Source organism: Natator depressus, chromosome 17, assembly GCF_965152275.1.
Source record: "Natator depressus isolate rNatDep1 chromosome 17, rNatDep2.hap1, whole genome shotgun sequence".
NCBI classification, from domain to species: domain Eukaryota; kingdom Metazoa; phylum Chordata; order Testudines; family Cheloniidae; genus Natator; species Natator depressus.
In genome coordinates this window covers 596,753-622,188 of record NC_134250.1, presented here as the reverse complement: position 1 = coordinate 622,188, position 25,436 = coordinate 596,753, and the positions used below count along the sequence as shown (strand labels likewise).

Below are 25,436 nucleotides of genomic sequence, written 5' to 3'. Positions count from 1 at the left end.
TACAGAAGGGTGTGTAAGGAGGCCATCATCCTTTTCCCATAAGTAAAACACACGCATACCGCCACACCGCACACCCCTGCACCACACACAGAAAGGCTCCTCTCCTGGTCTCTTTCAAAGGGTTTATTAGAATAAATATTTACATCTATTGCAAATGGTTAATAGGCAACAGGGGACAGAGCTCCCCTCCCACCCCTGAATGGAGGGATAGCAAGGGACTAAGTGCTCATCTCCTCCACCCTCCGTCTGCAAGCGCAGGGCAGCGGAAAGCAGAGACCCCCCCAGCAGTGGGCAGCCCAGGGACTCCCAGCCTAGGCAGGACGACAGCCCCTCCCCACAGTCCCTACGCTCCACACAGAGCCAGCAGGAGTTGCCCAGGCACTGCAGGCTCCTCCCCTCCACCAGGCCAAGCCTTGATCTCAGGCTAGGCCCCCCAACCCCTCCACACCATTCCGCAAACGCTCAGAGTAGCTCAAGGGACCGAGAGGGAGCCTGCAGCAGAACCAAGCCGTGGGGTATGGACAGGCAGCTACCCTCACTGATGGGCCCAAGGAATGCCCTCTTCCCCTCGGGCACAGCTCCAGCACTGCTGCCTGGAGAGGGCTGTTCTAGCCACGGTCTCTGGCAGGAGGTGGAGACCTGGGGCTGAGGGCAGCACTTTGTGGGTTCAAGGCATGCTGGGTCCTGCCCCGCGCTGTCCTAAACCTGTAAGGTAGAGTGTGAGGTACGACAGCAAAGGGGGGCTCAAGCTACCCTCACCGCCAAGCCTGAATCCACCCAGCAGAGATGGGGCCCCTCCTTTGAAAGGAGCAGCCAACACAGCCTCATTCCAGAGCACGCAAAAGAAATCCCCCCCCAGCCATGGGGGATATGGATCTGCCTCTTCTGGGACAGGAGCTAGGGAAAGACATACATCCTGCCCAAGGAGCATGCAGAGATTCGGGGCAGAGGGCCTGGCAGGGAGCCTGAAACCTCCCAGACAGGTCTAGTTCCTGCCTCCCCTGGCAGCTGGGGCTGCCCCACCCATCTGTAGGTGCATTCCCACCCCCAAACAGATGGTGGGCAGCAGGTGGTGGTTATGCCTTGGGTAAATGGCTGGCTCTGCTACCCTCCACTGCCCTAGAATCAGTGAGAAGCCACAGTGGGTGCTGGGAAAGGTTCCCAGATTGATGCCATGGCTGGGGTGGGGTTTTTAAATGGACTGCGGCAGACTATAAAGCAAACTGAGAAAAAAAACCCATCTGTGTCCCTTCAGCCCTCACCGTCCAGGACAACCGAATAGCCCAGTGCCCTACAGGCCCCATAGGGGAGCATGCCCAATATCAGGCAGTTCCCAGGCTCAGCTGGCTCCACCAATTCTGGGCTGGAGTGTGGAGGGCAGTCCACGGAGGGCAGTGGCTGTGTTCCTCTTACCAAGGGCTGCCTCTCACCCCTGTGCTGGAGGGAGACGGGAGAGCGCCCAGAGTCCACCTTTCTCTCGAGAGCAGCTCAGTCCCAGGGGGAGTCAGGCACACATGGTGTGGAAGGCTCCAGGCCTCTTGCAGGAGGGTGATGCTGCCCTGCAATGCCCAGATTTCTCCCAGCAGCAGTGGAGGTTCCTCCATTATGGCTTTTTTGAATGCAGGCAGAGGTTGGGGGTGATTTATTGAGAACTCCTTCACAAGTACATTTCGCCTGTATCTTGTATCCCGGAGAAATACCTCACCCCCTTTTCCCCATGAGCCAAGATACTGGCCTTAGGTGCTACTACCAGAGCTCGTGGAATGACTGCACAGGACACAGGCAGATAGGCCGTGGCGGCCACTATGCCAGGAGACGTATCACACCATTATCAGAACCCAGGAGAAGATGACACTTCGTGGGCAACACAGCCAGACTGGTCAGGGTGCCCCGGAAGTTCTCTGAGCTCAACTTGGTCGTGCTGGTAGGTAAGGCCAACGACTCCAGCATGGAGTAGACGCCAATCTTGTTGGCCACGGTGCCGGTCACCACTTCACTGCCGTAGAGGTCAAAGGCATGGATGGGGTCGGAAGCAGATTTATACTGATGCAAAGGCTTCTGCTCCAGTTCCTTCCAGACAGTCAGAGCGTGATCAGAAGATGAGCTGATTAGCACACTGCCCTCTGCAGCCTGCAGGAGAGAACGTGCCAGTGAATCAGTGTTTGCGCTAAGAGCACCCCAGCCTGAGAGCCCAACTCTCCCCTCCCCAGATCACAGGAAGCAGACCCTGCAAACAGTAGCACTGAGCTCCTCTCACCAGGGCACCTACAGCATCTCCTGCTGGCAAGAACTTGTCAGCCCGAGACACCCTCCCATCTCAGACTCCTGAGTGCAGGCTGGCAATTGGCGCTCTCCCAAGGGACTATCGACAGCGTGCATCTCTGCCTCACCTGACAGCCCTCTCCCTGCACATTGGGGGCTTGCCCCTTCCTCTGTCAGCCTGTTACTGTTACAGAGCGGGCAGCACTGCCAGACTCTCTCCTCCCCAAGCCTAGGTCCCCAAAGCACAACCCCGCTCAGGGATGCCGAGCTGAGGGCCCAGCTGAGACTGTGCAACACGCTGCACTGAGGAGAGCAAAGGGCTGGGGCCGCTGCACTCTGGCTAGCGGTGCTGCTGCGAGAGGGTAAACAGCCCACGCAGGTGAACTTTGTTTAACCTGAACTGGGTCAAGGACACAAAAACTCCAGCGCTGCTCCCTCAGGGCAGGTAAATATGGACAAGAGTTACTTATTAGAATGAGGTCCTGAGCGGGGAGGGGCTGCTAGCCTCAGGGAGAGAGCTGCACCCTCCCTTCCTCCCCAGCTTGTGTGTCTGGCCTGCCCCTCACAATGCCCACGCCTGCTCATCAGCAAGGAGACCAGGGATCTGCTGGCTCAGACAGAACATGAGCTGGAAGAATCTAATGCACCAAAAGTCACTGGCAGTCCCTAGGCAAAGCCCAGGCAAGGGGGCAACAGAGGTGGCCTTAAAATAAAAAAAAAGTCAACCAAGAGTTTAAAAGACTTCTAAGGAGTGGGGGAAGATGACAAATGGGCACATCTACCCACTGCCTTTGAATGCTGCAGGAGCCACTGGCAGCAGGACACCCCACCTCAGCTCTGTTTTTCTGCTGCCGCAAGGCTCAGCAGGATCCGCGCAGCAGGCCCCACACAGCCAACTTTCAGCCTTTAGCGCCGTCTGTGGTCCCCCACATGCAGGAGCAGCCCAAGCCCTATTCCAGCCTCTCACCTTTATCTGCAGGATGTCTCCCTCATGGGCTGACCACCCCCTCAAGATGAGCCCAGTCCTGGTGTCCAACAGCACAATGAATCCAGATGAGAAGCCAGCCATTACGCTGCGCCCACTGGGACTGACAGCCAAGCAGCGGATGAGCCCAGCGCTCACTCCACTGGCCAAGCGGAACTCGTGCTACAGGAGACAGAGGTACAGACAGGAGTAGCCCCAGGTACTGAGTGACAGGAGAGGATGCAGGGAGGGCCTGGATGCCAGGCCTAGCTCTCCAGCCTCACCTTGTGGGTACCCAATCCTGCATGGACTGGGAGTAGCAATGACTGGCCTGGTAAGAACCTTGGAGGTAGGTGCAGCTGTCGAACAGATCAGGGAGAGGGTGGCCCACAATGTCTAGAGATAGCAAAGACCCCGGTACCTGTAATCCTGGCTTCCTGTGGTCAATGAAGCGCAGCACAGAGTCTGAGCTGGCCACAGAGATGCTGCTGTGGGGAGAGGGCATGGTGGTCACGGCAGTGATGGGAACTTTGCTGTCCAGTGCATCAAAGGTCCGGAGAAGTTTACCTTTGAAAAGAACAACAGGCTGAGTGCACCAGCGCAGCCTGCCTACCTCACTGCAGCAGGGGAGGATCAGCAAAGCTGCCCCAATAGGTGTCACCGCTCAGGGCACGCTGGGCCATGGCTCCTGGAACCAAAGGCAATTCCAGTCCTTGTGTGCAACTCATCACGCACTGCTGCAAGGACACCCATGGTGTCAGGAGGGCGGGGAGGGAGAAGGAAGGGAACAGAGCACAGTCTCTACCAGGAAATCAGCTGGGACCAGCAACACAGGACACCTCTACTCCAGTCTCCTGCCTCTAGAGGCAGACTAGACTTGCTGCTTCAGAGCAAGGGACCCCCTCTGTCCTATAGGTAAGACTCTGCCAGGAGCAGGAGGAGAACAGAATCACTCTGTCTTACTCTGCAGAGAAGCCCCAGCCAGCTGTTCCTCCTGAAATCAAGAGGACAGGGCTGGGTTTCCTACAGGTGCAGATGTACAGATTTAGCCTGGTCCTTCTCAGTAAGTGTACAGCCTGCTGAGTACAGCTCAGCCTCTCACCATTGTCCCGGCTTCCCCTCTCTTCAAACACTGCATCAGCACACGCCCCCTCACCTGTGAACTGGTCCCAGACATGGACAGTACCATCGCAGCTCACCACCTGCTGCGGGGCCTCCAGCTGGCTCACGTAGAAGACAGATTTCTTGTGCTGAGCGTACGTGAGCCGTGGCTCCGTCTCACTGGTGCCATCCCCACAGTTGTAGAGGGGCCAGAGACGGACAGTTTTGTCTTTGCTGCCACTCAGGAAGAAGTCCTCACAGCTGAGTGGTGCCACACACTTGATGGCCCCTGTGTGCCCCAAGAAGCTCTGCAGTTTGATCTGGTGGAAGTGGAAGCAGGGGTCGTGCTGGCTCACTCCGATCTCGTACTGCCAGTAAGCCAGCCAGTTCCCACATAGCATGTGGGCACTGCGGGGCAGATCCTGCTTCAGGACATTCTCCTCGCTGGCAGAACTGAGGCAAAAGCCATCAGCTCTGGGGCTGAAGCAGAGCGGGCCAGAACCCTTGTGCTGTGTGTCTGCAGGGACTTGAATGCGGTTTCCCACCAGCACACTCCCAAAGGTGCCCGAGTGACTGTCTTCATGGTGACTGGAACTGGGCTCGTTGCCTCGGGCATCCTGGTCCAAGCAGGCTGTGCTCGGTGCTGGCTCCGGACTGACCAAGCTCTTTGGGTTCACGCTCTCCAGGTACAAGTTGGCCAGTCTCCCGACCAGCAAGTGGTTAGGGACAATCGTCCGGATAACATCACCTGAAAGTACAGAGCACAGCTCTGGAAGAAGGAACCTCTCCCCGGCCTCCCCATCTCCCTCAGCAATAGCACAAGGCTTGCAGAGCATCCAGTATTCTGCTGGCCCAGGGCCCCCTCCAGGTACCGTCACCTACATGTCCTTCCTGGTCAGAGGGGCAGGGAGATCTCCGTCCCCTGCAGGCAGGGCAAGGCCCATATGATGTCCTGAGGGTTTATTCCTGTCCATCAATGCTGCATTATGGTTCAGGGCTCATGCACAGAGCAGTTGCTGCACTTGGACCCCAGGCCAGGCATATAAACACAGAGTGCAGGGCAAGGACTGTTAGCACGAGGCCCCAGCCGCGGAGAGAAGGTAGCTGAAGCATACCTAGCAGGCAAGAGAAGGGGACATAGGTGGTGTAGGCCATCTCTGGGCTAAAAACCTTCTGTAACTCTGCTAGCACAGCTGGGTCCAGGCGCAGCACTCTCCCATCTGAGAAGGGCACCTCCAGCTCAGACATCTCACCAGGGCTCAATGACTTTGAAGACAGACCCTGGACAAGAGAAGACAGATGATTTCCAGTGAGACCAGCCCCTCACGCGTTCCCTGGGCACCACGAGCTGCAACGTCCATGTGCCCACAGCCCCACGGGGAAGAGGGAGACAGACGCCACTGATGGTCACTAACCTGCTCCTGCAGTTCCTGCACTAGCGAGAAAGCCCCGAAGAAGGTTCCTACGGTGCCACTCAAGTGCTGCTGCACCATCTCCTGCCCAATCCGCAGGCAGATCAAGGCAATTAAACCGATGGTCTTAACACACAGGGCAGCGCGGGCCTGGGCACCACTAGGGAACCTGAAGAGGACACATCAGTCACCACCCCACCCCGCAGACCAACAGTGTGCACCCACGTAGGGTTCTTGCCCTACAGGAGCACAGGGGAGAGACAGGACTGTCAGAGAGCTCCAGAGACATGAACTCTGTGTGCATGCCGAGTACTGGCACGAGGAGAGCCCACCGGGGGGGATGGGGCAGAAGGGCAGCGTGAGCCCCCATAGTCCCGAACCCACCCCCGCCCAGGGGAGCTTTATCCCAACCCGCTAGATTGCTCATCATGTTTTATGCACACCAGGCAGAGGAAATGCCAGGGTTTGGTGGGTGCTGATTGGTCCCTGGGCGTGATGGCTCTCTACACGCACCCAATGGCAGGTGAGGTCAGGAAGCCCAGTACTGGGAGCAGGACCTCCTGGCTGATCTTGGGGAGAATATCCATCAGGGTGGTATCTGAAAGGCACACGATTATCTTCTGGGTCAGAGTCACAGCTGCCAGCAGCCCAGCCTCCTTCCTGCTGTTTAGTCGGCCAGAGCCAACCCCACTGCTAGGGGCAACCTGGAGGGCAGAAAGAAGAGTCAAGCAGTCGTAAGCTCTCTCCATTACCACCTCCCATTCCATGGTTACCAGCCTCCCTGCACAGGTCGGACAAGCCACATTCTGGAGCAGTTCCCAAGGAATTCATGCTTGCACCTCTCACGGCCTCCAGAGGAGCTTCCAACCATTGCTCAAGCACCAAGCCCCACCAGGGACCAACAGACTGCAGGGGAGAGGCTGAGCCCAAAGCCCTCACCTGCTGGAAAGACCCAGAAGCCAGGAGGAGGGAGAGCGATGAGAACAAAGCACTTCAATTCCATGGCACAGACAGCGTTTGCCTGCAGGACACACTAAGGCCTGGAGTCTGAGTGGGGGAAGAGAAACGGAGCACACAGGCCTCAGCACCACCAGGCCATGCCAGGACGCTAGCAGAGCATCCTGGGAACCGGACTCCTGGGCCAGTGACATTCAAATGATACATTCCGAGGGGCCAGCCCAGCGCGCTTCAGAGCTGGAAGAGCAGCCTAGGCCCAGAACCTCAAAGGTCAGGCTTGGAACGTACGTGACCATTTTCCCTGCCTTAAGGGCACTGGCTACAGCAGAGCTCTGGCCACAGTTAGCATTATTAAAGAGCTTTTCAGTGTAACACCAAAGGCATCCTTTCTAGATTATCCGCCCTACAAACCCATGCTCTTACCCAAGACACAGGGCAGAGAGCTGTTTGCACTGAAAATGGGAACAATTCTCAGTGGCAGCTTCCGATCACAAGCTACGTTTCTTCCCATCTTTTAACCCAATACAGCACAGGTCTTGCACAAACCCTTCTGCCAAGCCCCTGCAGGAGCAGTTGGTGGGCGTGCCCCCCAGTTTCATCTCTCCGACATCAGGTTGCCAAACACTGTTCCGCAACAATAAGGCAGCACATGGTGTGCCCCCCACCCCCACACACACTCTCTCTCTCTCTATTTGGAATAAAACAAGAGGCCAAAGCAAATCAGCTGCTAACATAACTCTAGCTGCTGACTTCAGACATTGAGAATCCCCTCCAGGGCAAATGGATCACAGAGAGCTGGTAGGGAAAGAGGCTTAACTCAGTGACTCCCAGGCTCCTGTGCTGACCACCTGCATGATAAAGCCGCTTGAAAGTTTCCACAAAGTTTTTATTGAAAAATGGCATTTTTTCCAAAAACAAAATTTTTCCACAGAAATCTGACCAGCATTGCCAAAGGGTTCCATGAACTGTTGTGCCATTCCCCACCCACAATTTTTAATCAAAAAATGCTAAGGAAATGGTTACTGAAATTCGTCATGTAGCAAGAGTCTGTAAGTAGAAAAGTAACAACTATTTAAGAGAATAAAAATGGGTCTGTTTTGTACACCTCAAAACAAAATCAAGGTTGATTTTTTTTTTAAACAGGGTTCCATTTTTTGATCACCTCTACTGCACACTTTGCCAAATAATCAACAGGAGCAACTAAGAATTTCAAACCAAGAAGCCCATAAATCTTGCTAATGTTTCAGTATGGAATTGAGAGGCAGATGCCTTCAATCCCTCCTGGGCCTGTCCCATATCTATATAGTGCAGAACTCTTACACCAAGAGCTCCTGCAGACCGAGGGTTTCCAAACAGGAAATCCCTCCACTGCACCCATGGGCAGAAAGTGGGAACTCACTCCTGGAATAGGCAGTTCCTGCTCTGGCTGCATCAGCAAAGTGCTCTCCCTGCCAACTCCCAGCCAAGCAGCAGCCCAGCAGGACATTGCTCGGCTTACAATGCCCAGGATTAACCACAGCTAATGCGTGTGCTCTGGAGACTAGCAGCTCTCTCAGCGGCCTGTGTTGTATATCATCCCTCCTGTGTGCCTGCAGCTCAACATTTGATGCAGCTCTCGCTCCATCAATGCGTGAACAGCTACAAGTAAAGGAGAAAGAAGGGACACTAACCAGGTAGCTGATGTACGGCAGGTACTGATAAGTCAGAACAGGCTCTCCATACAGGTATGCCATATACATGAGACAGGCCAGGACCGGCTTGGACACCTGGTCCCCCAGCACTGGTCGCTTCTGGTAGATGTTTCCCGCATTCAGGGGACTGTTTTCCTCATTGCTTGGTACAAACTGCTGTCTGGTAGGACCTGCCAGAGAGAGAGCTCAGTGAGCTGAGACACACGCTGTGCTGAATCGCAAAGGGCACATTCATCCCAAGACTCACATGCGGGTCCTGTCCACCCCCCAGCCAGTCATGCATGCCATGCAGTTGGGTCTGCACCCCTTCTCGGGGAGGGCAGCATTCACAGCAGATTGCTTTAGGACACAGTCAGAGGAGCAGCCCTTCAAAGGGCCTCTAAAGCAGGTGGAAACACCATTACCGATATAGCAGGATGTGAGGAGACGGAGCAGGTTCCTTGCAACGTAACGGGATGTCACAGTAGGGCCCAGTTTGGCCGAGAGCCACCTCACCATCTTACAGGCTGTGTCTGCAAAACAAGAGCACAGAGTAGGAGAAGGAGCAATACTCTACCACTCTGTAAGCTTCCCAGACCCTGCCCATGGGATACTTAGAGCCTCAGTCCTCACCAGAGCTCCCCACATAGCTGACTCCTGACCTGCAGCATCGCTTGGGCTTCTGTCAAGCACCCTGCCAGCTGCATCAGCCAAGCGGCAACATCAGGACTCCATCTTCCACCCTATTAAAGTGTCCATTTGATAGATTCAGATTTGCTCTGATCACCTTCCTGGAGAATTCAGGAGCATGTCCAGAACTGGTTCCAGCTCCTCCTGCATGGGCCTGGCTTCCCATCTCCCACTCCCATTGCTGCACCAGTCACTCACCACCTCGGACAGACGGACATCTAATAGCAGCTCTTACCCAGGAGAATTGTCTGCTCTTTATCTTCAGAGTGGTCATGCAGCTCCTGCTCGTCCCCCTCCTCTGGCTCACTGTGGTCATCAGCCAGGGCAGCATCCATGGAAGGACCAGTGCCCACTGACAGGGTAAGCTCTGTAGCAACTGTGGCCTCCTCCTCCTCCACCTCCTCTTCTTCCTCCTCAGAGTCTTCACTCTGCTTCAGGTCCTGACTGCTGTCCACAGACTTCAAGCTACTCTTGTCCTTCTGGGAATCCCCATCTGCAGGTCTGTCCTCTCCCAACGACACTTCACTGGCGCTGCTTTTGTCACTCAGCCGCCCGAGGCTAAGCAGCTCCTGCTCCTGAGACTGCAGGGACTCGCTGACATAGAGGCCACTCTGGAAGTCCTCGTTCTCTGGCAGATAGACCTGGTCGTGGAAGCTGACTCCAGATGTGTAATCCAAAAGGTCAAGTGCCGGGGAACCATGATCCACATCCATTTTGATCTCTTCCGCAAATGCACAGGAAACTGGGCTGCCTCCTCCACTCTCCTCATCTTCTGCCATTCCCAGAAGGGACTTACTTTCTTCCTGGGAGCTCTCAACGCCAACAAGGATCTGCAGGATATGAGCCAGCAGATTAGAGAGGAAGGACTGCAGCCCCAGACGCACCATTAACTGGGCCACAAAGCAGTCTGTGTACAGGTAAAACCGGCCATGGAGGCAGCAGGGATTCTCATATGCACCAATCAGGGGCTTGAGCAGGTACTTGTTTGCATTCTTGGGGCCCAAAGCTTTTGCTATGGGTTCAAACAGGTACCAGGCTGTATAGACTGCAGTGTTCTCCCCCGACATCAGAGATAAAATGAAGGGCAGCAGGATCTCCAGGCCTTCAGGAGTGATTTCACAGAGGATCCCCTCCAGCTGCTGCCACAGCTGGAAAACAAGCTCACGGCCCTGACTCTCATCCTCCACTTTCTTTGACTGGTAGGTGAAAATGAATTTGTGCAGAGACGGGAAATATGGAGGGAAGGGAACAACTGAGCTGAAAGGACTAAGAAACTGCGAGGGGCTGGGTGGCGGGAGACCCTGGGAAACAGGTTTGTACTCAAAAAGCTGGACTCTGTTCTTGGCCACTTTGTTCTTTAAAAGTCTCCCCTGAGGCATGTTCAGCTGCAACAAAGTATCCAGCATGTGCTGGAGCGGGGCTGGGATCTCCTTCGGGTGATACCGGCAAAGATTCCGAACGGTCAGGAACCGCTCCAGCAGGGATGCATCTGGCTTCAGGGTGCGAACCCTCGGCGCAAACACAATCTCAGCTATCAGAACTCCCAGTGCCTGCATGTCTCTCTGGAAAAGATCTGAGAGGCCCAGCGGCGGCTCCACCCGTGGCTGCTCCATCAGCTCCATCTCACTGTTTAAGCCTTTAACCAAGAAGTTATCCAGTTTTTCCAGCTCCTCCAGGGCCTGGACAGGATTAAAACCCTCAGGAAGTGTAATCTTCATCTTGTCCCTTTCAGCTTGATCCACACCACCAGGCTTACTCCTTCGATTAGGCCGGACATTTGAGGTTTTGCCTTCTGTAGGGTAGGCAGGGAGGCTGGAGGGCTGAGCTGAAGGCATGCAGGGACAGGGCTGGTCGGCGGCTCTGCCAGCTGCAGGAATGGAATCCAGAGCTTCAGTGCCTTGCTCCAAGTCATCCTCACCACTGATGGATTTGTCACCAGACCAGCTGGTTTCACAAGGAGTGGCTTCCAAGACCAGCCCATTGACCCCATCACCCATCTCACCCTGGACATCCTCTAGGACTATTGTCTCTCTGGCATTCTGGATGAGAGGTCGAGCAATGACTGGCGCTTCAGCGGGTATGTATGCAAGTCCCACCATGCGTCTGGGATGTGGCTGGTCAAAGAGCTGCACCACTCCATAGCTGGTCAGATGGGTATGGTTGTCCACCAGATGGAGGCAGACGTTTTTCTCCTTGACAGCATCCTTCCCCAGCAGCTTGTAGCCAAAAGTGAGGTCAATCCAGTGGTGGAGATCCTGAGAGACTTCCCTGCTCTCCAGCAGCATGCGATGGACTTCAATGAACTCCTCACAGGAGCTGCACCAGGATGGCACATCCAGGTCAGGCATGTCAGAATGAATGGATTTAAAGATGGTGGGGTCTGTGTAGAACTCAGGGATACACTCATCTGGAGTCCAGCTCTGCATGCGCTCCATGCTGGCTGGATATTCATTTGGCTCCCACTGCGATCTCACATGACAACAGAGCACAGCCTTGGGTGTCCTCCGGGCAGTGTAGACGTAGTAGGTGATGTCCGAGAGCACGTCGGAGATATGGTGGGGCACATGGAGCTGTTCTCCACTTGATCCTCCGGCCGCAAATGCCTGCTTGGTCATCTCGTAGGTGAAGTCCAACTGCTTGTCTCCTTTATTGAGGCGGAACTTGGATTTTCTTAGGTCTCTAAACTTGCCATTTTTGGTGGTGAAATCCACCACCCAGGGGAGAACCGGGTGGTAGTTGGGGTCTCCCATTCTCCGTCCAGACAGGCGGTTCAGTTGCATAAGGTAGTGGAAGTTACTGACTCGCCCATGCACCCAATCCAGCACAAGGCCCCTGAGCTCCTCCTGGCAAGCTGTGCACCTAGCCTCCTTCCCAGCCCATTCCACAGCCCTGCTTTTCTCAGCCCTTTGCTCTTCATCAGCTCTCAGATCCCTCTCTTCCTCCTTCGGTTTCTCATACTCACGGAGGTTAATTCTGAGCCTGCTGCACAGCTTCTCATCAACTGCCACATCGCGAAGGGAGAAGGGGCCACACGCCAGCCCTGCTTGGTGACAGGCCCTCATAGCCTGCAGGACATGGAAGAGGATGAAAAGGACCTTGGCATGGCTGTTGGTGAGCTTCGCAGGGCTGAAGGTCACAATGTCATGCAAGCAATACTGCACATACGGGTAGATGATGTACAGCATGTTAGCTGACTCCAGAAGAGCTTCTGCTCGGAGGACGTTTGGGCAGGAGGATGTCCCCTTTGTGGCTATAGAACCTTCTTTGGCTGGAGAGGCATATTGGACACTCCTGCCCACCTGGAGAAAAAGGCAGCCGTAGATCTTCTGAAGAGCCATTCTGAGGATGTCCAGGGCCTGCATCGTGGGCGGCACGTGAGCATGACAGGACGGCTGCACATACAGGCGGTGAGCTCTGTGCCACAAGTTTCTATAATTCTGGGAGGCAACGTTCTGCATGAACCCATGGAGTGTTTCCACGCCCCCGTTCCGATCGTCCTGCGCACTGTGGTGTAGAGTCAGCGGATAAGCCAGCCTCTCTTTCCTCAGACCATGGATTTCCACTCTCGTCCAGCCAACAGGCAGCTTCTGCACAGAGTGCTGAAGGAAAGTCCTCACCTCCACCTCGCTCAGCCCCTCGGGCCGGGGGCACAGGCTGGGCAGCACCCTGCGCTCCTTCAGGCTCACTAGCCACTTCACTGGGACAAAGGCAATGAGATGGGTCCCCTCAGCAGCAGCAGCGAGCTGCCTGTGGTCAATATTCAGGTCTTTTTCCACTCTCCTGAGGAGACACTCCATGCTGGTCTGGCACCGGCGCGTTCCACAGCTCAGCGGTCTGTGCGGGAAACAGACACACTTTAAATGAGACAGGCAGCTTGGGGGCTGCGATTCCACCCATGCACATGGGGCTCGAGGACTCTCCTCAGCCATAGGGTATCTACACTCCTCCCAGCCCCGGCAGACAGACCCACGCTAAGGGCTGGGGCTAGCACTGCTGGAAACAGAGAGTCCAGAGGCCCCGCGTTCTGGTGGCTAGTCCAGCCTCTGCCTTTAGCCCACTAGTTCAAGCCTTGCTAGTGCGGGTCTGTCTGCCCGGGCTGGGAAGCTCACTCCCCCCCGCAGTGTAGACAGACCTAGGGGCTCAAGACTCGCTCCTGAACGGGGGTCGCCTGAGGCGGGTGCCTTAGCGCTCTGCCAGGCGCCACAGGGCTGGCCAGGCTGCGCTCAGGAGAGCGGTGGCAGCGCCATTAAATCTGGGCAAGGGCAGCACACGGGCCAGCCGGGCCCCCCCCCAGAGCCGGGGCCCCCCCGGGCGGCCCCCCCCCCAGAGCCGGGCCCCCCCCCAGAGCCGGGGCCCCCCCCCAGAGCCGGGGCCCCCCCGGGCGGCCCCCCCCCCAGAGCCGGGGCCCCCCCGGGCGGGGAGCTGTCAATGCAGCTCGCCCGGCCCCTGGAGCCTGGCCAGCCCCGCGCCCCCCGCTGCGGGCGGAGCCGGGCCGGGCCCCGGGAAGGGGGACGGGGACTGCGCTCCACCCGCCCGCCCAGGGGACTGCGGCGGGGCGAGGGGGAGCCGGGCCCCGCAGCGGCCCCGTCTCCGCCCCCGGCCCCGGCCCCGGCCCGGGCCGGCCCGTACCTGCGGCCGCGGCGCGGGGTCCCCGGGCGGGCGCCGGCCCCAGCCCTTAGCCCCGGCGGGCGGGGGCGGCCCGGGCCCCGGCCATGTTGGATCAGCTGATGCCGGTCACGTGCGGCGCTTCCCCGGGAAACAAGCTCCACGTGGGGAGGCGCCGGGCGCGGCCTGAGCCGGGCCTGGCGGGGCCCCGGGGCGGGGCCGGCCGCGGCTCCCTCCGGCCCGCGCGGGGCCTGGCTCCCGGGCAGGTTCTCGCGGCGGGTGACTGTCCCCCGACCCCTGCTCCGGGCCTGAGCGGAGCCCCGACCTGAGATCGCGGGCGGTGCCAGGCCTTTCCCTTCCGCCGAGGGCTCCCCGGGGCTCCCCGCGCCCGCCCCGCGCCCGCCGCTGGCCCACGGGGTGCCCAGGACGCAGCCCCAGTAGCGGCTGTTCCGGTAGCTCCCACGTGGGCCCGCAGCCAGCCCGGTGCTCTGCAGCGCCCTGTTCGCCGCTCTTACGCGGGACAGGGAGAGCCCTCCCCCGGAAGAGGGCCAGCCGCTGAAAGCTAGGTGAGCGGCCTACCTAGGGCCCACAAAATGGCAGGTGAAATTCAGTGCTGATAAATGCAAAGTAATGCACATTGGAAAACATCATCCCGACTATACGTATACAGTGATGGGGTCTAAATGAGCGGTTACCACTCAAGAAAGAGATTTCGAGTCACTGTGGAGAGTTCTCTGAAAACATCCACGCAATGTGCGGCGGCCGTCCAAACGAACAGAGTGTTGGGAATCATCAAGGAAGATTCAGAAAGTATCATACTGCCTCCATATAAATCCATGGTACGCCCACACCTTGAATACTGTGTGCGGATGTGGTCGCCCCATCTCAAAAAAGATATATTGGAATTGAAAAAGGTTCAGAAAAGGGCAACAAAAATGATGAGGGGTATAGAACGGCTGCCATATGAGGAGAGATTAAGAAGACTGGGACTTTTCAGCTTGGAAAAGAGGCGACTAAGGGGGGATATGATGGAGGTCTATAAAATCTTGAGCGGTATAGAGAAAGTAAATAAGGAAGTGTTATTTACTCCATCTCATAACACAAGAACAAGGGGCCACCAAATGAAATTAATAGGTAGCAGGTTTAAAACAAACACAAGAAAGTATTTTTTCAAGCAACGCACTGTCAACCTCTGGAACTCCTTGCCAATACTATAACAAGGTTCAAAAGGGAGCTAGATAAATTCATGGAAGATAGGTCCATCAATGGCTATTAGCTAGGATGGGCAGGAGTGGTGTCCCTAGCCTCTGTCTAGCAGAAGCTGGGAGTGGGTGACAGGGCATGAATCACTTTATGATAACCTGTCTGTTCATTCCCGTTGGGGCACCTGTCATTGGCCACTGTCAGAGAACAGGATACTGGGCTTGATGGACCTTTGGTATGAGCAAGTATGGACGTTCTTATGGTATCCTCCAGCTTCTGAGGCCATCACCATAGGGCTGCTGGATAGGTCCCCACGGCAATTCCCTGCATGTCTGGCCTTCGTCACCTTGGACAGAATCTTTTTATTCCCCAGCCTGGCCTGGGAAAGAGAGAAGCCGCAGCAAGGACAGGTATTAGGATGATGCTGTACAGAGAGACGCTGCTGTGCAGATTGGTGCTCTAGTGCAGGGCCCATGGGGTTGCATGGCTGAGAGCCACACAGGGCCGGAAGTGGTCAAGTCACTACAGAAACGAAAGCAACACAGAACTACATGGCCCGCTCCTCCATCCACAGCAAGGAAGTGGGGAGGTGAGATGGTGCAGTGTGATCAGGGTAAACAGCCAGACAGCGCCCACGCAGCTCGGCCTGGCGCTGCTGACTTGCAACCTGGCCTTGCAGTTTCAGTCCTGAGCTCTCTATGCACCTCATTAGTAATTTTCAGCCTGGGACATCTAGCACATGCCTTTCTCCCCCCACCCAAATAAAGGCTACTGACCCATTCGTGTTCTCCATATTCTGTCCTTTCCCTAGACCCTCCCCACTACAGGGTTTTCTAAACTTTTAATTTGGGGGCAAATTAATGCCAGCTGGACACTGAGCACGGCCAGGAAGGAATCCCATCTGGCTCTTAGCACTTCCAGACCCTCTGATGAAAGGCAGAGGGGTTTTTATTAGTTTCAGCTGTTGGAAGGTTTAGCATATGGCAGACAGACTGATGCACAGTCATTTGCACACGCAGTGCAGGGCAGTGTGACACACTCCTACAGCTGCAGTGCCATGCTTTCAGCTAGGCTGCTTGCGTGTGGCACAGTCATGTGCCATGCCGTGTGCACAGAGCCCTTTTCACAAACAGAGTCAGTTCCATAGAAAAGCAATGGCTTATTTTCTCTCACCTGAATTAGGGACTTTAGGAATCCTGTGAGCTGACTGTGGGACCTGGGACAGAGGCACCCAAAGCGGAGTGGCAGCTGCGCTGGGCTCTGCCTCGTGGCCCAGAGGAAGAGAGAAAGCAGAAGTTGGGAGCAACAGTGTCACGAATCCACTCCCTGCGCCACCAGCACATCCTGTGAGCTCCTTGTTCAGGGTCCTGCAACCATCACAGCTTCCCATTCGCTTGCCCATGCCAGCTTTCGTGGGTAAGTGGGTTTTTGTTTCAGTGCAAGGAAAGAGTCCAGGGTAAACAGGCAGCATCCATTAGCCCAGATGGCTCCCAGAGGAGGCAGGGCCCTCTGTGGGGGAGTGTCAGACACTGCATGATGTGGATTACTTTTAATAAGGAGACTTTTCATTTGTGAAGGGCTAAGTTCCTGGTGCTGAGCCTGCAGCCCTGTCTGTGTCCTTCAGTTCCAGTCACGCCTCCTTTCCCAGGCCTGGGGGTTTGGGATGCGATTTTCCTTTCCTTGCCCCACAGCCTCCTAGTGGTACCTGCTCAGCTGCATCTGGTGCTGTGGCTACAAGTTCCTGCTCTGGCCGCACCTGTTCTCACTAATGTTGATTCAGGGACTTGTGCAACTTCTGTTGAGTCATTATTTGCGGGGATGAAACAACCCTCAAGGCAGCAGGAAGGTCAATGAAGAAACAAGGGACAAAACAGGCTGTAAATCACCTGGTGCATCATTCAGGGGAAGCCCATGTACTGATAGAGACCCCCCCAGGGCAATTGGCATCTTCAGGAAGAGGTGTGGGATGGCCTGCCCTTTGGGCATCGGTCCGCCTTATATGGTGGCCAGTGCAGGATGCACTGGAGAAGACCTAATGCACCTGCAGTGCTGTCCCTTAGGGACACGTTTCTGCCTGACCCCTTCCTGTGATCAGCTTATGACCTGGAACAAGAGATCAATCGTTCTGGTTGTTGTATCCCTGCTAGCATCACTGCAGGTGCTGTTCATTCATGTTCCATAGAAAACGAGGTTAAGGGAGCGTTAAGCCCGCCCGGATCAGAAAAGGCCAGTGACCCACATGCACCCTTAGCCCAGTCTCGGGTGTGCCTGCTTTACCGCACTCACACTCACACACTGTTTCTCACACCAAACCGAGACTAATCTGTGAGCGCTACCAAAGCCATCTCTGGGCTGTGGCCTGGCCTGGATCCTGACTGGGAGGCCTCCAAGACATGGGTGATTGGTAAGATCTTTGGAGTAAGGTCTTTGCCTTGTGGGTGAAGGGGTTTGGAGCCAGGGCTTTATCCTTGGGAGCCAGCCTAGGTTTGCTTTTTGGCTGGACTATCACATGCATTGGAGGTGTGGCCGGATGGGTTCCCCTGTGGAATGTCAGCAGGGGTTATGTGTGTGTGAGAGGCACCCAAATGCCCTGGAGGAGGTGGGGTTAGACACTGCTTCTTGCTGCTCTGGTGCCCTGTCCCCCGACTAGACTTGTCTGGTCTCAGCACAGCTACAGCCAGGACTGGTCTGAGATCTAGACGAGGCAGTCAGGGTTCCTTAGCCAGCATAGCTCAGATGGCCAAGATCTGGCAGCTGTTGCTGGAGAAACAGACCATTCTCCTGGCTTCCATGTGGCCCAGCTCTGCAGAGAGCCCAGGTTGCTGCTGCAAGGAATGGCAGTGGGGCTTGTGCCACCAGCAGTCTAGTCATCAGATGTCATGCTTCCTGTGTCGTGGTTTGTGAGTGCTAAGGGGTGAGCTGCATGGTGGGTGTGGCTGGCCGTGCTCCTAGAGGGAGGTGGGAAGCTGTTCTCCGTGAGTGCAGCTGGGGATTTCAGCTGCTCTGCTGAGTGGGCTGGAAAGCGCTGCCCAATTAACTCTCCTGCTTCTTGCCCATGCATCTGCCCTGGACGTCCAACCCTGGGTTGGAGCATTTGAAATGCTGCTTCTGAGGGCCAGAGCCTGAGAATAAGGGACGGGAAATGTTAACTCCTTTTCTCTTCTGTATTTGCTCATGAGCTGCTGAACCTGCTGCTGAGAGGAGCCATTGCCCTTTGCTTTGGGTGTCCTGGGCTCTGTCTTCCCCAGGTTTCCCTTTTGCTGTGCCCGCTCTCCTAGGACTGGGGTTGTTCTCACTCCTGTGCCCGGAGGGGGTAGGTGCAGAGTGGTAAGGTGCTGCCTGCCCCAGCAGCCGAGTGAAGCCTTTCTCCCCACAGCATCCCTCACACACACCCCAACCCCAGGCCCCCCCCCCCCCAAAGGGTTAGTCTTTAATGGACAATCTCTGGTCTCTGTGGTTCTCTCTCTCTGCGTCTGGGACCTACACGGAAACTGCTGCAGCTCCTCCTCCAGGCTGCTGCTTCACACGCCCCAGCCACCCCCGCTCTCTCTCACTACCAGAGCAGAAGATTGAAGTTTGCCATGCTAGAAACCTGTCCTCTCTGGAGGGAAGTCTGCTGAGGAAGTCTGGATAGCGCAGCCCCCTGGGCTCAGCTCCTTCCTCTCCCTAGGGCTGTGTGTGATTCAGCTCCACACAGCCCATAGAGGAGCAGGGACCTGTGATCCAAGAAGGCTCTGTCCTGGCCATGCTGCCATGGGCGGGGGTGCTGGGCTTCCTCCTACTGCTCATCTTCCTGTGTGTCCGGGTTTGGGTTCGGAAAGCAAAAGTTCCCAGCAGCTCTGGGGCCCAGCTGGTCTGCAAGCCCTCTGCGCTGGCTGCCTACCTGGAGAGCCAGTGCCAGGCCTTGAAAAGCCTATGCGAAGCCAGCTGGCCATGGAGGGCTCTCCCCTCCCTGCAGACCTTGGCCAGCATGATGGGGCCCCTGGATAGCAGGGTGCATTTTGTAAGGACCTATCTGCAGCTGAGCGATGAGGGGCTGGTGGCACTGGACTGGGCAGTGGGGCCAGCACAGCAGAAGAGGAGGCAGACATCCACCATCTGCAGCACACCTGTCCTGCTGCTTGTCCCCAACTCCTTCGGGAAGGTCACCCGCAACATCAGCAAGGTAATGAGGGGGAGGGACTGGCAGTGACAGGCAACGGGGCTGGGCACTAGGAACTGCAATCCCGGTTCTGCCACTGACTTACTGGGTAACCTTGGGCCAGTCACTTCCCCTCCCTGCGCCTCAGTTTTCCCCTTTGTAGAAAAGGGGACCATGATCCCGACCCCTTCAGCTACAGCTCAGAGAATTTCCTTAGACAGACAGCGACAGGACGCAGAGATGGAGCCAATCCCTACCCTTGAGGGGCAGAACAATGTGTGTGTTTGTGGGGAGGTGGGACTCAGGGCAGAAGTGGGCTGTTTGGAGGGTTTGGAAGCACTGTGGCCTATTTGGGTTGGGGCTGAGTGGGGGTGAGTGCTGTGCCTGGCTGGAGAACATAGGGGGTCACACAGGATTTGGAAGGGTATACTGTACTTAGGGAATTGCTGCACAACCCCTGCCCACACCCACGCCCACACCCACACCAGGGAGAACAGGCTGTTCCCATCAGGCAGCTGCATGGAGCTCCAGTCTGTCTCCCAGCTGCCTGACGCCCGGGGCAGAGGCTCTCTATCCAAGGCTGTGTATAAACCCCAGCAGTGTGTTCCTTGCCCAGCACCAAAGTGGTCCCCTAGCAGTCGCTGCTAACAGTGGATTTAGTGCTGAGGTTTATCCCCCGTCCTCCCACAACCCCACTGACCCCATTTGCCCTTCGGCTCTGCTGCAACAGCTGACAAGCTGAATCTACAGAGAAGACAGTGGATTCTCTTGGACTGGGCTGGGAGACGTAGGTCCTTCTGGGCATCTTTAAACCTCTCTTCACCTTACCAGAAATGGCCTTAGCGCCACCTCACTAGGGCCAGCCCACAGCCTGTGAGTGCAGTTAGAACAACACAGTCAATACCAGCCAGAGAGCTCCCCAGCTAACTCCGGTCTCGGGCTCAGAAAAGCTTGTACTCCCTTTGCTGTTCGGTGCAACTGAGTCCAGGTTGTCCCGTCATTGGCTCCCACACCTAGTGCCACAGGACCCCGACTGCAGCACGGCACATGTGCTGGGTCCATATGACGCCTCTCGATGCTCTTGCCCACTGCACACCACCTAGTGCTGATCTTCTTTAACAGCTTCATTAATCATTCCTATTATTTGAACCCTCCCCTATGCAGTGCCCATCTGGAAAGGGGTAAAGAAGATGCCAGTTAAATTTTCCAATGATGCTGAATTGGGAGGAGTTGCAAACAAAGGGAGCTAGGGAGATGGGAAGCAAGGGCAGAAAATAACAAAATGCCATTGCACATGGAAAATGCAGCCAACCCACCTGACCATCTGGGGCAGAAATCTCCCTCTTGCAGGGAGAGACCAGGGAGGATATTAGAAAAAACTTATTCACTAGGAGGGTGGTGAAGCACTGGAACGGGTTACCTAGGGAGGTGGTGCAATCTCCTTTCTTAGAGGTTTTTAAGGCCTGGCTTGACAAAGCCCCCACTGGGATGATTTAGTTGGGGTTGGCCCTGCTTTGAGCAGGGGGTTGGACTAGATGACCTCCTGAGGTCCCTTTCAACCCTGATCTTCTATGAGGGTGAGGGGTACGGCTCATGGACTTAGAAGTGAGTGGACGGTGCGATAGAAAGCTGAATGGTCAGTGCTGTTTGGGGCTGTCCTGCAGCAGGGCAGGGGCTGTGAGTGACTCCCCTGGTACTGTTGGCTTCACCCAATTAATAGATGGATTTATCCCAGTGGGAGCAGGCCAGAGATGGGCACACGACTGAGTTGGGGATGGAGGGGCTGACGCAGAGATTAAAGGCACCAAGTGCTCAACGTGCTCGCTCATTTGGGTGCCTCAGCTTCTGACCAGCCCCCTTGAGAGCCTGCGGCTCCCACTGACTTCAGTGGGACGGTGGGTCCTCAGCACACTGGGAATCAGCCCAGGTGTCTCTGGTTGGATGCCCACATTAGTGAGCATGTCTGCAAACCTCGGCCTGAATGTGGCGCCCGAGGCCAGGAGACAGGGACCAAGGCCGCATGGCCGGGGATCAGGACACTGAGGAAAGGAAGAATGAGGGAAACATTCCAGGCAGTGATACCATGGCACTGAGCAGAGGAACAGGCTTCTAAGACCCATCACCTGGGTCATTCATAAAGACGTAGATAATGGCCACAGGGAAGAATCCTGACCTGGATTCCAGGTGTGATCACAGGTTTCTCCTGATGTCTGAGTCCCTAACCCAGGGCCATCCCTGGGGACGGGGGGGCAGGGCAGAAGTGACGGATTTGTCTCTTCCAGGACTGACCACGCTGGCCAATCGCACCGGCCCACGGGGCCCCCAAAGCATGGGGCCACCCCGATCCGTCCTACCCAAGGGATGGCTCTGCCCTAACCCACCAGCTGGTAGAGCAGCCCGGGGGTGGGGCCCTCAGAGCAGACAGGCTGTCCTTCCCTGTTGTTCCCAGGGCACTCACAGTGACTCCCGTTGTCTGGTCTAGCTATGTCACGTGGCACTCCTTCATGGCTACCATCCTGTTGTCTTTAACCGCCGCGGCCAGAACGGCTGCCCCCTAAGCACTACCGCGCTGCAGCCGTATGGGGATCCTGCTGACCTGCGAGAAGCCGTCCGGTACATCCGCTCCCAGTGCCCAGGGGCCCTGCTGTTTGCAGTGGGGGAGAGCACTGGGGCAGGGCTCCTGTTCTCCTACCTGGGAGAATGTGGTTCCTCTAGCCACCTGACAGCTGCTGGCTGCATCTCCCCCATCTTTGACCCTCGGGGATGGTTTGAAGCTGGGTGCCCCTGGCTATGGCAGCAACTCTTGCTCATGTCCCAGAAGGTGTGGCTTAGCCGGTGAGTGACTCATCTCTGGGGCTGAGATGGACAGCGTGTAGCAATGGCCTGGCCCTGCCGTGTCTGAAGCAATGAACCACAGCCTCCCAGCTCCACCATGCCATGAGTGCAGCTTTGCAGTGCACTGAGGGATCCCAGTGGCTTTTGCCCTTGTCCCATGGACCCACGGGAGATCCTGTGGGATCAGCAGATAGGGGACTGAGCTGGTGATCCTTTGGCCTGAGGGCCACATCGGCATTGTGAAACTCTATGGAGGGTCGGGTAGGGAAGGCTGCGCCTCCCCAAATGGCCTGGCCACCCTCTTCCACTTCCTGCCCCCTGACTGCCCCCCTCAGAACCTCTGACCCATCCAACCGCCCCTGCTCCTAGTCCCTGACTGCCCACTCCCAGGGCCCTTGCCCCTAACCATCCCACCCGGACCCCACCCCCTATCCAACCGCCTCGCTCCCTGTCCCGGGCCCTGACTGACCTGACCTCTATCCACACCCCCGCCCACAGACAGGCCCCCCCGGGACTCCCATGCCTATCCAACCCTCTTCCCCCCCCCGTTTCCCATCCCCTGACTGCCCACCGGAATTGCCTGCCCCTTATCCAATCCCCCCGCCCCCTTACCATACCGCTCAGAGGAGCCCACAGCCCCACTGCCTGGCCGGAGCCAGCAACGCCGCCTGCACTGCCCAGCAGGAGCGGCGGGCCAGGAGCCTGGCGCTGCACTGAGGCTGTGGGGGAGAGGGGACAGCAGGGGAGGGGCCAGGGACTAGCTTCCTGGCCAGGAGCTCAGGGGATGGGCAGGATGATCCCACGGGCCATAGTTTGCCCACCTCTGCCCTAGGGTGTAGCTGGAGCAGTCCTGGTTAGTGAGAATGCTTCTCAGCACAAGAGCCCTGGGGGAGGTGGCCTTTTCTATCCCAGATAGAGACATGGTGAGCTGCCCCATGCTCAATCAATGAACCTCCCCCAGCACAGGGAGCTGTCCCCCCTCCTCATTCTCCTGCTTGGGCTCTTACCAGTGTCTGTCTCCCCCAGGTTTGCCACGGTGCTAGGGGAGGTTCTTCCCCTGGATCGTTTCTTTGGGGGCCAGTCACTGAGGGAGCTGGAGGAGGTCTTGTTCTGCCAGGCCCAGACCTGGGACTTGTACTGGGAGAGGAACAACCCCCTGCGGGACGTAGACGAGGTGGCAGTACCAGTGCTGTGCATCTGCAGTCAGGATGACCCCATGTGTGGGGCCCCCAGGGACACTCTGCCCTTTGAGCTGTTTGAGACAAACCCCTACTTCTTCCTAGTGCTCACCCAGGGAGGCGGACACTGCGGCTTCTTCAAGGATAGCCTGGGTGGTGCCTTCTGGAGCCATGAGGTGCTGCTGGAATTCTTCCACTCCACTGTGGATTTCCTCCTCACAGAGGACAAACCGAAGGGCCAGGCCAAGAAGAGAGGGGCCAGGCCAGTGCTGAAGGTCACCCAGGGCAGAAGTGGCTGCAGGCAGGAGTCGTGCTGCCCCCACAATACGCCTGACATTTACAGCTGGCAGCGCTCCTACACCCACTGACCGCTGCTCTTCACACGGCATCTGGAGGACGTTCTGCTGACCTTTCCCGAGAGCTCTGTCTCATCAGCTGCACCTGGATGGTGTCTCAGCAGCCCAGACAGCTGGGTTGTGCCATACCCCCCCGGCCCCGCTCCTGGGACTGTGACTCTTTGTAACAAGAACAGGGCCATCCCTAGTGGGGTGCAGGACCCAGGGCGAAAGAGATGGATTCGTCTCTTCGAGGACTGACCACCCTGGCCAATCGCACCGGCCTGGGGCCCCCCGAAAGCACAGGGCCCGGAGCGGTCACCCCGAAGGGACGGCTCTGAACAAGAACACAGTACTTCAGTGAACAACCGGATCATGTTAGATGATAACTGCAGCGTGACAGAGGTGCTGCGTCCTGGCTGGGTGTCAGCATCTCAGGTGCTGCCCTGTCAGAAGTGGTGTTTGTGTCCCAGTGCCAGTGGCTCCTGGTTGTGATAATGTGATGCGTTTCTGTGCCTTTGCTGATGGTTGCCAGGCACTGTGATGTCCCAGTGCTAGAAGATTGGGGCCCAGCCAGGTGCTATGCTGCAACGGAACAGAGAGGGATGAATGATTCTTATTTATTTTGTAGCACCCGAATTTATGCTGGGTGCTTCATGGAAGACATACGAAGACACAGGCCCTGCTGCAGTGAGCGTATCTCTAGGTTTTACATGTGTCCAAGCAAATGGGGGTAGCTGAGAGTTGGGAGGGAGGCTGCAGCAGAATGATCAGGGGTGACTTAGGGTCACTGCCTGGGCAGCATTTTGGGCCTGTTGCTTTTCTCCATGTAGCTATAAAAATAAGGACAGTAATTAGTGTAGATTGCCTTCTTGAGGCTGGAACTGCTGTACGTAGCTGGGTGATGCAGTGCTAGACGCTCCTGGGTCCTCATCTGTAATGCACCCCTATTGTGTAGTTGTACCTCCTTGCCCGTGTGTGCAGGCTAACTGGCATTCTTCATTAATGCTCCATGACAAGACTAAAGGATGCTTGAAATGTTATTTTAAGCTCAAAGACTGGTGTCTTCCTTCCTGTTCTGCATCTCACTGGGATCAGTAGACACTCATTCACAGACCTATCATACGTGTGTGCACACTCACAGACACATGCACCCACAGGTGTGCGCACACACACTCCCCCACTGCACACGAATGCTCAGTTCAGGTGACGCTTACCGCACACCGCAGCCAGACAGCTGAGCTCTGTCCCCATAGGGAAGCCACAAGGGTACTTTAGGCCTCCATAACAAACACCAGCACGTTATAAGTCCACCCCAACCACTGGCTGATGCTGTGTTCCCCAAGTATCATTGCACCTAGAGCTGCCATGTCCCCCTGTACCAGCATCGCAAAGGGGGCAGAGGCAAGGTTGTCTGGGTGTGTCGTGTGGAAAGCTAGGAGCGGCTAGGGATGTCTCTTGGCGCAGCAAGCAATGCCATGGGAAGACAAGGGACTTGTGCTCCAGTACAGGAAGGCCTGAGCCAATAACACAGATCCAGCGGCAGGAGGAAAACGTGTCCATTCTTTGAGGAGCTGGTGTGCCTGACTCCTCTGTATGCACTACTGGGCAACAAGCTGATGAGAACAACAGTGTCATGAAATGGGTGGACAAGAAGCCTGGGAGATGGACTCTTAGGGGGCCCCCTAGAATCTAAACCTGGTGTGAGCAACCCCCTGGAGCAGGTGCTGATGGGGGATGATCATGCCCACTGGGAGCTTGGCAAGACTGAGCTGCCTGTGGGCTTGGCTATAGTCGCCTCTTTCCTGGGGGAATGCAGCTTCCCCCAGTACTGCTGTAGCTAAGGCGTAGGGACTGCTGTGCCAAGGACCCCTGATCTGAACAGGCTTAGTCAACGCCGCAGTTAAGCTGCCAGGAGCCCTGCTTCCACGGGGGAGTGCCCATGTTCTCATTCTCCCTAGGTGCCCCCATCACTGGGGCATCTCCAAATCACTATTGCCTTTATCTTCACCAAAGCCTGTGGGGCAGGGCAGTTCAGCACCAAGCAGCTCAGTGACTTGCCTGAGGTCAGGCAGGAATGGAA

At 56.5% G+C, this 25,436-nt stretch overlaps 2 protein-coding genes across 3 annotated transcripts; one reads left to right on the top strand and one right to left on the bottom strand.

The window, feature by feature from the left end:
* Window positions 1-84: 84 nt before the first annotated feature.
* On the bottom strand, window positions 85-13,743 carry WDR81 (WD repeat domain 81). Of its 2 annotated transcripts, XM_074974998.1 has the most exons (11): window positions 13,686-13,743; window positions 9,292-12,890; window positions 8,792-8,899; window positions 8,367-8,557; window positions 6,253-6,443; window positions 5,743-5,908; window positions 5,443-5,608; window positions 4,383-5,075; window positions 3,648-3,793; window positions 3,230-3,409; window positions 85-2,130 (listed from the first exon to the last, which is right to left on the bottom strand). In XM_074974998.1, the coding sequence occupies exons 2-11, from the start codon at window positions 12,851-12,853 to the stop codon at window positions 1,804-1,806; spliced, it is 5,730 nt and encodes a 1,909-aa protein (XP_074831099.1). In that variant the 5' UTR covers window positions 12,854-12,890; window positions 13,686-13,743; the 3' UTR covers window positions 85-1,803. The 2 variants fall into 2 exon arrangements, with proteins under 2 accessions (XP_074831099.1, XP_074831100.1); XM_074974999.1 differs by lacking the exon at window positions 85-2,130 and having other exon boundaries at window positions 3,245-3,409; window positions 3,511-3,793.
* A 4,866-nt stretch (window positions 13,744-18,609) lies between these two features.
* Window positions 18,610-23,401, top strand: ABHD15 (abhydrolase domain containing 15). Its single transcript, XM_074974933.1, has 3 exons — window positions 18,610-19,029; window positions 21,488-21,840; window positions 22,867-23,401. Exons 1-3 carry the CDS (start codon window positions 18,610-18,612, stop codon window positions 23,384-23,386), a joined length of 1,293 nt encoding a protein of 430 aa, XP_074831034.1. The 3' UTR covers window positions 23,387-23,401.
* The last annotated feature ends 2,035 nt before the right edge of the window (window positions 23,402-25,436 follow it).

Excerpts from the sequence above, each read along its gene's own strand:
- WDR81 (XM_074974998.1), bottom strand. The coding sequence starts at position 12,853 with ATGGAGTGTCTCCTCAGGAGAGTGGAAAAAGACCTGAATATTGACCAC. Across the intron at positions 8,900-9,291 it reads AGAGCAGACAATTCTCCTGG|ACACAGCCTGTAAGATGGTG; the intron begins GTAAGAGCTGCT and ends CTTGTTTTGCAG. Across the intron at positions 8,558-8,791 it reads CCTCACATCCTGCTATATCG|GTCCTACCAGACAGCAGTTT; the intron begins GTAATGGTGTTT and ends TCTCTCTGGCAG.
- ABHD15 (XM_074974933.1), top strand. The coding sequence starts at position 18,610 with ATGCTGCCATGGGCGGGGGTGCTGGGCTTCCTCCTACTGCTCATCTTC. Across the intron at positions 19,030-21,487 it reads TCACCCGCAACATCAGCAAG|CTATGTCACGTGGCACTCCT; the intron begins GTAATGAGGGGG and ends TGTCTGGTCTAG. Across the intron at positions 21,841-22,866 it reads CAGAAGGTGTGGCTTAGCCG|GTTTGCCACGGTGCTAGGGG; the intron begins GTGAGTGACTCA and ends TGTCTCCCCCAG.